General features: G+C 37.9%; 1 protein-coding gene and 1 pseudogene across 2 annotated transcripts in view; one reads left to right on the forward strand and one right to left on the reverse strand.

Annotated features, from left to right (window-relative positions):
• Window positions 1-1148: 1148 nt before the first annotated feature.
• LOC129412205 (5S ribosomal RNA) lies at window positions 1149-1266 on the reverse strand (annotated as a pseudogene).
• A 2116-nt stretch (window positions 1267-3382) lies between these two features.
• mllt1a (MLLT1 super elongation complex subunit a) overlaps window positions 3383-14090 on the forward strand; it is a 38452-nt gene continuing 27744 nt past the window's right edge. For both annotated transcript variants that reach the window (XM_020933393.2, XM_055164981.1), the window contains exon 1: window positions 3383-3508. In XM_020933393.2, the coding sequence (XP_020789052.1) occupies window positions 3497-3508 (12 nt within the window). In that variant the 5' untranslated portion in view covers window positions 3383-3496. The remainder of the gene's footprint in view (window positions 3509-14090) is intronic.

Raw genomic sequence — 14090 nt, forward strand, 5'->3', positions numbered from 1 at the left:
TTATTTAATCCAACATTTCACTCAGAGCTGAATAGGAGGATTTAAAGGTTGACGTTTCGATAAAAGCTGTAGTTTTCATGTGACAGTGGGGGTGAGAGTCGTGGGGTGAGAGTCGTGGGGTGGGGGTCGTGGGGTGGGGGTCATGACTCGCCCCTTTTGGCCTGATTTACCCCACACTCAGAGCTGCTCTCGACCTTCAACTCAAACTCGCATCAAAGCTTCTCTCTCAAATGTTCCCACACAAACACACCTACACTTCTACACATCTGTTTGTGTCGTAACGGTCTATGCTGTTCAGAGCTGTCTAGTAAAGATGCACTGTGGAACTTTTCTGGTGTGTCCATGAAGATATTGCTGTTTTTTCTTTATTATTCCACAGTATGGAAATAAACTCAGTAATCACAATGGTGACAGGTTAATGGTCAGATCTATGGAGAAGCAAGCCTGCATATGATAATAAGTCTTATTTTTGGGGGGTTAAATACCTGGAATTGAAAAAGTGCAAGGAAGATATGTTTAATGCCCTACTGTGGGATATTCCACACAAGGACTCACCAATTTAGAAGTTACATAGTGCACCTGAAATGGGCTCATATTATGCTATTTTCTGATCTATGTTACAATGTTGTTTCCTCATCACAAATATGCCTGCAGTTGTGTTTTGTTTCATTCACACATATTTAACACACAAGCCCTGCATATTTAGGCTGAGTTCTTCTCACTAACAGAAAACACTCTGTTCCACCTTGTGATGTCATATGCTAATAAAGGAAGTGCACCACTGTGTTTTTAAACTCCACACACCTTCACTAGACTCATTTGGATATATTTCAGACCTGTATTTGTCAATCACTACTGAACTAAAGTAAGTAAATACCTAAGTTTTTATTTATATAGCGCTTTTCACAGACACTTCACTTCACTTTTGTCAAAAAGATGCTTTGCAGAGCATTATTCTTTCACTCCACAGTGGTAAGCTACTATTGTAGCCACAGCTGCCCTGAAGCAGACTGACAGAAGCAAGGCTGCCAGTTGGCACCACTGGTGCCCTGACCACCACCAACACTCACTCATGCACACACCACTTTCATACTAGGCAAATAAGTGCCTTGCCTAAGGACACATTGACAGTTTTTGTGACTGGCACCCCCCTGTGGCACCTGATTTTTCCAGTGGTCCCCCATCCAAGTACTAACCAGGCCCAGCCCTGCTTAGCTTCTGAGATCTGACGAGATCAGGCTTTGACAAACTAGTATGGCCACACACAAAAAAAATAACTGTTAACTTGAAAACTATATCACTTCATGACATCACAGGGTTGAACAGGATATTTTGACCTTTGGAGATGTGGACAAAAACACAACTCCAGGTCTGTTTTTGAGGAGGTAACAACATTATAACATGACTTAAAGCTCACAAGAGTCCATTTTGAGTAATTTAAAATAGGGATGGGATGAGACACCATTTCCACAAGATGAGGCAGGATGAGATAATATCAACAAGAACGAGATTCAACGTGAGTTTGACATAATTTATAATAAATCAACCAATCCCTTTTTGTTGTTATTGTAGCTCAGCTTTTGGAACTTCTCAAGAAATGTAACTCACTAGCTCTTAACCCCTTATTGTCCATTCCAGATGTAAAAACATGACTGGGTAAAAAAAAATAATGTCACAAGATAATTTTTCTCATGTATGGATAATCTTTTGGCAATTTCATCTCATGAGATCTTGTGGCATGAAATCTTGTCCCATTTCTTCTGTAAAATAGCACTGTATTAAATGTATTATTATTTTAACATGTCCAATTGTCCATTTTGTTTGATTTTGTTTTTGAACAGCATTTGCTAATATGTACATTGTGTCACCATGGTAATTCCTAAACATTCCACCATTAGAGAAACATGTAGAACACCTCCAGCGTGATTTAACTACATGAACAGTATGCAAAAGAGTGAACATTTCTTTAAGTGTATTTACTGGAAAAAGATATTGTTCTTCCTTGAGTAGTTTTCAGATCCCACTACTACTACTTGAGCATAATATTTGTAACAGTACTCTTACTTGAGTAAAAATTTCATCTACAAGTGACAAAAGCTTTATGTCGACAATACTAAATGATTTGAACTTTTTTCTTTTATTCTGATATAATTTAATTTTTCTCATTTTTGTGGTCTATGTTTTCAAAATAACAGCTCTTGTGCTTCATTTTAATATTTTGTCCTTCTAATTACATTAACTTAAACTTATAAATCAGATGTTTTACCTACATAGTTACTCTTAGGTCGATTACTCTCCTACTTGAGAATTATATTCTTACTTGAGAAAAAGTTTTGGCTGCTCTTCCCATTGTGAGTAAGTCTTCAAGTGACAAAAGCTTTGTGTCGACAATACACAATGATTTGAACATTTGTGTTTCTTGCACCACTAATTCAGATATGATTTAATTTTTCTCATTTTTTATCTCTCTTTTGAAAATGCCAGATTTTGTGCATCATTTTAGCGTTTTCTCCTCCTAATTACATTAACGTAAACTTATATCAGATGTAATACTTACATAGTTACGCTTATTTTGATTATTCTACTACTTGAGTAACATATTTGCAACAGTACTCTTACTTGAGTAAAAGTTTTGGCTACTCTTCCCACTTTAAGTCTACAAGTGCCAAAAGCTTTATGTTGACAATACGAAATGATTTGAACGTTTGTGTTACTTGCACCACTCCTTCAGATATGATTTAGTTTTTCTCATTTCCGTGGTCTGTCTTTTGAAAATACAAAATTTTGTGCTTCATTTTAACGTTTTGTCCTTCCAATTACATTAACTTAAACTTAAAAATCAGATGTTATGCCCAGGTAGTTACTCTTGGGATTACTCTTACTTAGTTTCCCCAAACACTTTTTTCTCTTATTTTGACCACTACTTTGTACTTTGAACTGAGTACAGATGTGTAGTATTTGAACGTAACAGCTATTGACTCCAGTTTCCCAGTATTTTAGGTCAATACATAGAATAAATGGTCAATCAATACACATTCATTTCACTGTGGCAGTCTGGAGACATTATGCGTACAAAGAAGTATTGAAAATCCCAGAGAGAGCCGTGTAAGTGATAGAGAATGTCTGACACATGAGCAGCACAGCGCATCTATAATGTTGTCACTTTCATTCAATTAGTGTCTTGTGCATTTTACAATTGAAACAGAGCTGAAGCCATTGGGACACGCGCGCTGTCACTCGAGAGAACCACCACTAAATGCTTTAATTGTATTTGCAGCGAGGAGTCCGCACCGCCTCCTCTTCTTCGCGATTGGCCGGGTCTAGAACCGGCTAAAATCTGCGCGCTGTGACTGGTCTGGCGAGCTTTCTGTTTTGGTCGCGTCGGAAAGGGGAGGGAGCCGTCTGCCTTCCGCTTCTAGGGCTGGAGAGATTGGCACACAATGAGGAGTAGGACGCCGCTCTAGATAACTACAACAATCACAGAGGCCAGAGAAACATGGAGAATCAGGTACTGTCGCTTTCAGCTCTTCTGGCATCGCAACTTTCCCGTGCGTAAAAGCGAAAAGGCTGTGCGTAACGTCGGCGTGGGTCCTCTACTCCGCCAGTAGCCACAAGAAAAATGCTCCTGCTGCTAATGAACTCGTAGTTGTTTGGCTCTGGAGCTATGCTAGCTGGCTGGCCACTCATACATCGGTATTTACCGCTAGCTCCAGTCTATCACAAGCCATTCTACACCGCTGCATAGCTTTAGCCTTAACCATGCGCACGTAGACCCTGGCACTTGGCGTTTATTCCACTCCGATGTGTTTAATACGGATTTGTATGCTAATAAATGCAATATTGTGTGATTTTGAGTGGGTTTGCAGTGGCTAAGCTAGGCCAGTGTGTGTGATTGGGCCGATGGCTAAAGGCTAGGGAGAAGCTACAAGGCGCCGGGGAAGCGTTTGTCCAGGTTGGAGCAGAGAGGCGGGGTGGTGCCTTCTTTGCCAGCGGCCTGATATTCCACTCCTATCGCTAATAACACAACAAAAGCACAGATATGGCTATAGAAACGCACTGTCTGATCAGCATCAAGTTGTGCATGTGATATAATGTGATAATATATTGTTTAAATCTGCGTTTGGCACTGGACAGCGTTGAACTTGAATCTGAAATGGTGACCTCGCTATTATAGGCAAATTGCACAGGGCGTGAAAACATTTGGATCACTGCGTTAAGCCAAGTTTAAAACGTAGAATCAAGCTGGTAATAACATACAATCTCCTTTCAATATTCTCGTGTTGATTGGTCATACTTAAGGTTTAAAGATCATAATTATAGGTCTGCAGTCTTGGCCTAGGTTAGACGTTTCTTGAACATGGCTGTAGTGAATGCTTTGGGTGAGTTTCAGATGGTTAGGCCACACAGGAGGAGAGTGGCTGGACTAGTTCTTGGACGCTGTCTCCATTCACAGTTGGACCCTTTGAAGTTTTAACTGGATCTGATCATGTGAATCAGGGAGACCCCTTCGCCACACTGTCCAGAGGAGAGGGCAGGTCTGGCGCTTTGATTTTCCTGGCAATCGGACAGTAAAATGGTGTTTGGAATGTCAAGATGAATTAATAGTTGTGATCGTCTGGATCGCAATGTAATGACTTAGACAAACTTTATTGATTCACAAGTGGAATTATTTGAACACAGTAGCGTTCACGTCACAATATAATGTAATAACAAAGAGCAAACATATAATTGGTAATAATAAAAACAGTAACAAGCAGCAAAAATAGCAACAGACTGGTGTCAAATAAAGCATAATTTTCAAGTAATGCATGGCTATGTTTAGTTTTATGCCTTCATAGGTGGAGACTTTAATGTAAGCTCTTCTGGGGTTTCTGCCTCTTTTTTGCTCCTACTTTTTATCTAGTTGACCTTTTTATTGTTATATGTTGTGTAAGTGCAAAATAAAATAAATCATTATATAAATGTATGTGCAAGTAAACATAAAATCTAGAAATATAGTAATACACAGTATGTCTTGGCAATGTACAAGAAGGGGTAAGGTGAAAAGAAGAAATTGTGATTGACATGACAAAGTGTTACCTATTACATCTATTAGGACTAAAATAACTGAGATCTTAGAAGAAAATAATAAACTGAAACGTAAAGTGCTTTTTATCTGGCTATTTAGGTTACATTAAAGGACCCATATGTAACTTTTCTAATAGAATATCTGGCACCAACTTGTCTCCATGGTGATGTTATTCCTGTGCCTGGAATGTTCCGTCGTGGAGTGGAATTCCAGCACAAAAATGCAAAATGAAAAACACAAAATTGTACAGTGTTCTTAACAGATGTGATTTATTGCTTTGCCTGGATGCGTCACTTTCGCAAATTAAAAGAGAGTTAAACCGGTTTAATGCCATACTTTGCGACATTCCAGACGAGGCAGTAGCATCTCCATGGAGACGAGCACGCAGGGGACCAGAAAAGTTACATATAGTGCACCTTTATTCATTCAGAAGAGGGATATCTATTTGAATCTATGTGAATGAAAGTTAATGACAGTCACTGTTGTTTGGTCATGTGGTCAAAAATCATGAATAATATTAATATTTATCAAAACAAAGAACAGAAAAAGACCAAAAAAAAAAGACTATAATAATCTTAACACTACAATTTGATATTGTGACGAGTGTTGGCACCATACTAACATTTCAAACCCGGATTTTAATCGATAATCAATACCGCTTTCGATACTGCAATGATAACTAAATACAATGCAATACAATGTGATTTTCATAATCCTCTCTTTTAAATTACTGTGTGCCTTATGTGTAATCCCTCAGTGATCCAGGTAGGTTTCATAGTGGTCCATGGCGTATACTAGTCTATATGCTCTTATACAGCTCAAAATCATTCTAAAGCTATTCAGGAAAGGTTCATTTCTGTCCTGTGAATGTCATTTTTTTAAGTATACTAGATTCAGTATTGATAATTATTTAATTTCCGATACTTTTGACATCCACATTGTCCAAAATATTGAAGAGCATGGATAAAAGTAATACAACTAACATGTATACACTCATTTGTGTTTCGTGATTACACAGGCCAGTGCGTGTGAGTGTGAGTAATGTGGTTGAACATACTGACTTGAAAGTAGATCTATTTTGATTTGTGGTGAAGGCAATAGCAAACTTGTGACTCATTAGGTCAGGCTTATCTTAGTTTTCTGGTTCAAGGTCAAATTGGTGAGTGATTTCTATCATACATTCCTTGGCCTTAATTAATTTCCACACTATAGACTTGGGCAATAAGACAAAAATAGGAATCATACTTTATTTATTTATGTTAATTATCAAGATAGTTTATTATTTTGTCTTTAAAACAATAAAATTTGGGTGTTGGGTTGCAAAAGTATTGAAAATTAGATACTAATCGATCCTTAAACTGTAGATCCTCATTTGAGCCGGTATTGATACTAAAAAAACTATCATAGTGGTATTTGAATCGGTATTGAGTATCAAGTCTATTCCTTAGTATCAAATTCGAGTTTAAAAGTTAAGGATCCTGACAACACTACTGTACATTAATTTACTTCAATAAAATATTCTTAATTTTACTCTGTCTGAACTCTGCTCCAATCAATATTAGTTAAAGGTCCAATATTACACAAAATTGACTCTTGTGAGCTTTTAGCCTTGTTCTAATGTTGTTACTTCCTCAAAAACAGACCTAGAGTTGTGTTTTATTTGAGTAATCCTGCGTTATTAGTCTGTCATCTGTACATCTCCAAAGCTCAATATGCTCTGTTCCACCTTGTGATGTCATGAAGCGGTAGTTTTCAAGTTAACGGCTCAGTAGAAATTAACAATTCCAGGGCTGAAATGATCCAAGTGATTCAAGTGAAGGTGTGTGGAGTTTAAAAACACAGAGCACTTCCTGTTTTTCCAAATCACAAGGTGGAACAGTGTGTTTTCTGTTTGAGTGAAGAACGCAGCCTAAATATACTAGATTATAACATAGATCAGAAAATAGTGTAATATAGACCCTTTAAATTTTGTACATCTTAATAATTAATAACATTTGAGGTAAATTTTAATACAAATGAAATGAACGTTTGCCCTGGATCTTCACTTTTGGGTTAGTAAGTGGTTTGCGGTTCTTTTCTTCTCTTCTGAAAAAAGCCTCAGACTGTTTTCTAAGAATGTCCTTCTACTGTCTCAATTTCCTTTGAGTGACTGTGACTCATTATTGATAGAACTTTGTTTCTTAGCAATATTGTACATTTTCAGTATTTTTCGTTATCTTTTAGCAGCTCTTTTCTTCTGTAAAATCTAAAATTTCAAAGTTATGTGAACGTGGAGGCTTCTTTCTCCATCAACTTGAGCACCAGTTCACTTTGTACCATCGCCCCTCTTTCTGTAACTGCTGCTGCCAGGCTCCTCATTTTGGTCTTATTAACCCGCTCTACATGATTCTGGTGTTTTTATTCACTATTTTGTCAGTAAATCAATTTCTATTCCTAATATGGAACTCTGCACAAAATTCTCCCCTATAACTGCCAGCCTCTTTGAGCTTCATTTGACTGGAGGTGAACGTTATGAGTTATAAAGATATATCCAAGTCTGTTGATACGTTTTTTTCATGAACTGTATCTCACCGTACAATGTTTTTTTTTTTTTACAATATTTGCGGAGGCTAACCAAATTGTGAATACCCATTTTCCTTTTTAAAAACCTTGAAAAAGCTTGGTACTGTTATAATATAAGTAATTAAGACTGAAAAGACGTGCTTAATAAGTTATTTCTTTATATACTCTGCACTGACAACACCAAGAATCATGGTCTATGTAGTACTCTGTTTTATTTTTTTAGCTCCTGCTGCATCATAACTATTAATTTAAGCGAAGAGACTTGTAATTCAACATATTGTGATGGTCCACGATATTATTGAGACTTTTGGCGATACGATATATAGGGTTGTAACGATATCCAAGTCTCATGATTCGATATTGTCACGATATACATCTCATGGTACGATATTTATTGCGATATAAAATTTAAATGCCTTGACAAGACTTAATCCAAAGAACTAAAACTTACAAGTGCTTAGAACTGTTATTTCTTATTGTAGTCTACACTGAAATGGAGCAAAGGATCATGGTCTATGTAGTCTTCTCCATCTTTTTTATTGCAACACCATAACTCTTAATTTAAGCAAAGATGCTTGTGATTTGATATATTGCGATGGCCCACGGTATTACTGTACATACTTTTACGATATGATATCACAATATTTTGGTTATTGTTACATCCCTAACGATATAATGATATTTCGGTTATTGTTACATTCCTATGGGTGACGTCACACTCCCTTAGTCCACTTCTTTATACAGCTCTAGCCCAGTTCTCCTCTCTCAAACATGCCTGTACAGAATCGAGTGGTTGTCTTGTCTTTGCTTCATTTAAAACCTTGTGTGCTGTGGCTTCCTGTCTGACAGCGACAGTGACAGAGCTGGGGCCGTTAATCCCAGAGCACACACCCTGTTTCCAATACCCCCCTCCACCTCCAGAGGGGCAACAGGGGCACATCAGCTGTTTAAATGCCCCACCGCTGCCCCTGGGATCAATCTCTTTCCAAGTCATTGTTCTTTTGGACAGTTTTAGTGCCGTCACTTCTTCCACAAACACCAAAAAACTCTGTGTTAGATAAAACCGCTTACTCTGTACTTTACATCTGTACGGACTTACTATTCTTTTTTCGTCAGTTCATACGTCAGTCTTTTTGTCAATTTTCCTGGATGTGTTTAAAATTTGAATAGAATCTTATCACAATGCTTGTCAAAGAAGATAAGATTAGATGTTTTTCTCAAATCGTTCAGACAGAGTGGTCAAAAATGTATTAAAACCCACTTATAATCGATACTAAAACCAGTATTGAAGCATAATACTCATTTAAACAAGTATCAATACAAGAAAATGACACAAATTAGACAAATTATGGCATTTCCTGAAAAGTTTTAGAAAGATCTTGGCCTTTATCAGAAGTAGTAAAAGACTACACAGAACCTACTATTATTTGGAGCGAGAGTGGCTCAGTTGGTCGAGTTTGTCCAAAGGTTGGTGGTTCAAACCTTTAACCTCAGTGCGATTCCAGTTCCCATAGATGAATGCTGTCATTGTGTCCTTGGGCAAGACATTTAACCCCCCTCGTCCTCAGTGTCTGCGCACACTGGCGTATGAACGAGTGTGTGAATGGGTGATATAAAGCAAATCTGAGTGTCTTTATGGTGGAAAAATGCTTTATAAAAATGTGACCATAACATTACCATTTAATTCTGTCTTGAAAATGACATTCTGAAAAAAATCCTTGTTATTAAAATTGAAATGTTAACATCGTGGCAGTCCGTGATCTTGATGACATTTTATGCCAATTTATAATACAGTCAGTTAAAAAGTATATTTCAACGTACAATTTTCCAGTGGGACTTTTTAGTTCTTGTCACATTTTTATCTTGTGAGATTTTGTGTCATGAGCTCTTCTTCCCTAAATGTTATATTGACAAGAAATTAACTTCATAAGGTAGCAGTTTTCTCATTTTTCCTAAAGCTACAAATTCACAATTAAAGCTGCACTGTGTCACTTTTCCGATGGAGTGTCCCCAGCTGCTTGTCTTCGTGTAAATCCTATTGTTTTGTTTAGAAAATTCAACACAGTCAGCCATTAAAGGTATTCATCTCCACGGCGACAAGCAGGCAGGGCCACCAGTCAAGTTATACGTCATATCTGTGGAGAGGCGACCCCGTTCATAATAAAGCCAGCCACACACTGCGAGATAATTTGCCAGATTTAGAACCTGATTTGCTTCTCCCTGAGTTCGTTTGTGACTTTTGAAGTCGTTGTGCCCCTCGTGTGTGGTGTCGGTGTGACTCTGGGCTGCTCTGTCAGATCATAATAGTAAGACATCACCATGGCAACAACCGATAAAACAGAGCGTGAGGGGCAGATGGAGTGAAGTTGACGGAGGGGTGCAAGAAACTCAATAACGAAATAACGAAAATAATGCAACTTTATCACTCAGCTCTTGTAAATCTGTACATGTAAATTGCAGCATCGCATCCATATTATCCATAGAAATTGTCCTCTGCAAATAATGGACCCCAGTCCACAAATTGGTGCTGTTCATCCAGATTGAAACATTCTTTAAAGGTGCACTGTGTAACTTTTCTGTTGGAGGGTCTGTCAAATGCGTTTCTTCATCGAAATGTCATTGTTTTGTCAGGAACTTTTCACATTATGACATTAAACCTTTCTATATTTATGGAGAGGAAACCAGACCAAGTTACAGGTCAGATTTGTGGAGAGGCAACCCCGCTCACAGTCAGAATGTTGTTTTTCTAGGTATTTTTGAGCTATAAAACCACCTGTAACTGAATAAATGTAAAGTACAGCTGTGACATATCCATCGAAACAAGCAAGAAAAGTTACACAACGTGAGAGTAGCTCCTCATGTGTCTGTTTACATCCATACAATGAAGCTCTGGGTGAAGCTGTGTATTAGCGATAGTGACTCTACTTCCTGTTTACTTCATCTGTGCATTAACAATCATGTATCTAAAATATTGCACCACATTTCACAAATAATAACACAGTTTTGACTTGTATCTTAAACTAGAAGTGCAGTGCTCGGATCTTTTGAACATTTTAGCGAGTCTCAAAGCGATTCGTTTTACTCTAGACAGGAAACGGTTGACGAGAGGTGCGCTCACAACTTTTAGCTTGTGGTGTGTGGTGTCTTCGGTGCCGTATCCTGCCGAAGTCTTTGGGCTCCAACGATCGTAGGATTTAAAACCACATTTGAGTCTACTCGCGTCTGTGGTGTGCGTTTTTTGTCTCATGTTTAAAAAAAAAGTTAAGACAGAAAAATCCTGTCGTATAGCGGGCGTAAAGGTGCATTGTGTAAGTTTTCTGGTAAAGAGTCCATCACCTGCTTGTTTCGATGGCATATCTCACCGCTCTGTCTAGAATGTTCCACAGTATGGCATTAAACAGCTCTACCTTACATTTATTCAATTTCATTTGTTTTATAGCTCAAAAATACCTTGAAAAACAGGCATTTTGACTGTGAGCGGGTTCGCCTCGCCACAGATTTGACCTGGAACTTGGGTTAGGGCTGGTTATCATTAAGAAGTTGCCGATAAGATACATACCTGAATACATAGGCCACGATACGATACACATCGCGATACAGTGCGCTTTCGATTCAATACAGTGTATTTCAAATCGATTCGATACTGTTCACTAAAAATAATATCTAAAATCATGGCTGTGATACTAAAAGTCTTTGTTAAACCAGTTCTTGTGCAAAGTGAATATAAAACACGATCATTTTACTCCTCAAAACTGTGAAAATGTCAAATGTGTTGTGTAAACAAGTTTCCTTCCTCTGAACAAGCAACAAAACTAACGCTGTACCAAAATAATTGAGTAAAATATACCAAAAAATACAGCAGCCCATATATATTGATACTGTATCATCACATTAAATGATACGATATATTGATATTTCAATATTTATGCACACCCCTAGTAATACAGGAAGTGCTCCACTTTGTTTTTAAACTCCTTATACTTTCACTAGAATCATTTTTGTAATTTAAACCCTAGAACCCTGTCAGTCTCTACTGAACTAAAGGTAAAACCCACAGGTTGGGTGTTTGCATACCGCTAGTCTGGTTTGGTCTCCATCCAGATAGAAAGGTGTAATGCCATACTGTGAAACATTCCAGACAAAGCCATAACATCTTCATAGGGAAAAGCACTTGACGGACCCTCCACCAGAAAAGTTACACCTTTAAGCACCTTTAAGCATGCATGTTTTTTACTCCCTCCTTTTGTTAGCTTTATGAACGCCTGCAGTTAATAAGATCTAGATAAGATTGATACGTTTAATGCCAAAATGTGGAACATTCCTGGCAATGAAATAACCAATCACTTGGATTTCAATAAAAGGAAAAGTTGCACCTTTAAGTACTTACAAAATGCTGACTTTTCTTGTATTGTGAATGTGATATTATCTGGAGGAGATCAGCAGGTCCTGGGCACAGCAGCTGGGCAGAGGGCATTGTGGTCGCCATGGGAGCAGAGGGCATTGTGGTCGCCATGGGAGCAGAGGGCATTGTGGTCGCCATGGGAGCAGAGGGCATTGTGGTCGCCATGGGAGCAGTGGGCATGTGGTCGCCATGGAAGCGGGTTGTCTGCCAAAAGTTGTATTTCCATTAAATCTGAGCTCTGAGAAACCAAATGTTGGATCAGTGCACTTAATCTCCGGTTTTAAGTCTCTCCTGCACTTTCTTATGAAGAGGATGAGCAGCTAAGATTCCACTGTGCGTGTCCTTTCGGCTGCTCTCTATTCAGGTTTTTCATTGCCTGGCATATTCCACAGCATGGCATTAAATGAATAATTGTATGTTGCATTTATTTGATCTCAGGTGTTTTTTTATTGCTGATGAATACTTTGTAAAACATCAGTTGTGAGCGGGATTGTCTCTCACAGATCTGACCTGTAACTTCCGTGTCTTCCGATAAAAGGGCTCATATTACGCTATTTTCTGATCTTGGTTATGACGTGGTTTCCTTATTGCAAAACTACCTGAAGTTGCTTTTTTGTCATTCACACGTTTAACACATAAATCCTGCACATTTAGGCTACGTTTATATGATGATGGTCTGAACAGAAGATGCAAAAGTGACGTTGTGTCTTCACTTTTTATTCCCTGTTTAGATGAGTGTTTTCGGGAGGAAATCAGCATGCATACGGTGACACAAAAGTGTGTGGAATTTGATTGGGCGGCAAGGTGGTGATGCTAGGTGGAGATGTATGTGACGTAAACATGTACGCGACATGAGCAGATCTGAACAGAGTTTTGTGTCTTGGGCAGTGTAGACAGAAACACTACGGCGGAGCATATTCAACTTTTCCACTCTGGAGGGTGGTTTCAGATTTTTGCGTTTTTAAGCCCTAAAAACACTGTCACCATCTAAACGAAAAGCACTTCTGATAAAATATTTTGTCATTTTTACCTGCAAACGTTCTCATGTAAACAGGCCTTTAGGCTGAATTCTTCTCTTGAACAGAAAACACTTTGATACTGTTCAATAAAAAATAAAGGCTAAATCATAGCTTTGATACTAAACATCTTTGTTAAACCACTTCTTGTGCAAAGTTGATATGAAACACTAACATTTTAATCATCAAAATGGTGATAATGTCAAATGTGTTGCATAAACTTGTTTCCTTCCTCTGAACAAGCAACAAAACTGTAACTCTGTAACAAAATAATGTAGTGAAATTAGAGATGTAACAATAGCTGCAATAATGTGATATCGTATCATCAAAAGTCTCATAATAATATCGTGGACTGTCACAATATATTGAATTGCAAGTTCCTTTGCTTAAAAATGCATGGTTTTATAGTAGCAACAGCTTATAAATATCAGAAACTACATATCCCATGATTCATTTCAGTGCAGACAGCATGAAGAAATGTTTTTTATTTGAATTCTTGGGATTATGATGGAAATAATTCACACCAAAATCTTGTCAAGGTATTTTAAAAGCAAAAAAGTGTCTCATCTACAATTATATTAACCTATTTAGAATATCTCAATAAATATCGTACCGTGAGTTGCATATCATGATAATATCTTACCAAGAGATTTGCATATCGTTACATCCTCAAGTCAAATACACAAAAAATACTCTTGGCGATATATCGATACAGCAGCCCACAATATGGATACTTTACCATCACTTTATACGATACGATATATCAGTATTTTCATATTTTTGCACACCCCTAGTAATACAGGAAGTTCTCCACTGTGTTTATAAACTCCTTACACCTTCACTAGAATCATTTGGGTAATTTAAACCCTGGAATTGTCACTCTCTACTGAGCTAAATGTAAAACCCACAGGCTGGGTGTGATATTCCAGCTCCCACAGATAAATATTGAATCATTTTGTATCCTTGGGCAAGACACTTAACCCCCTGTAGCTCTGCTTGTCTCCGTCTGTGTGAAAACTACACCCGCTCATCTCAGTCGTGT

Source organism: Boleophthalmus pectinirostris, unplaced genomic scaffold, assembly GCF_026225935.1.
Source record: "Boleophthalmus pectinirostris isolate CB_2022bp ecotype Guang Dong unplaced genomic scaffold, ASM2622593v1 HiC_scaffold_7, whole genome shotgun sequence".
Classification (NCBI taxonomy): Eukaryota; Metazoa; Chordata; class Actinopteri; order Gobiiformes; family Gobiidae; genus Boleophthalmus; species Boleophthalmus pectinirostris.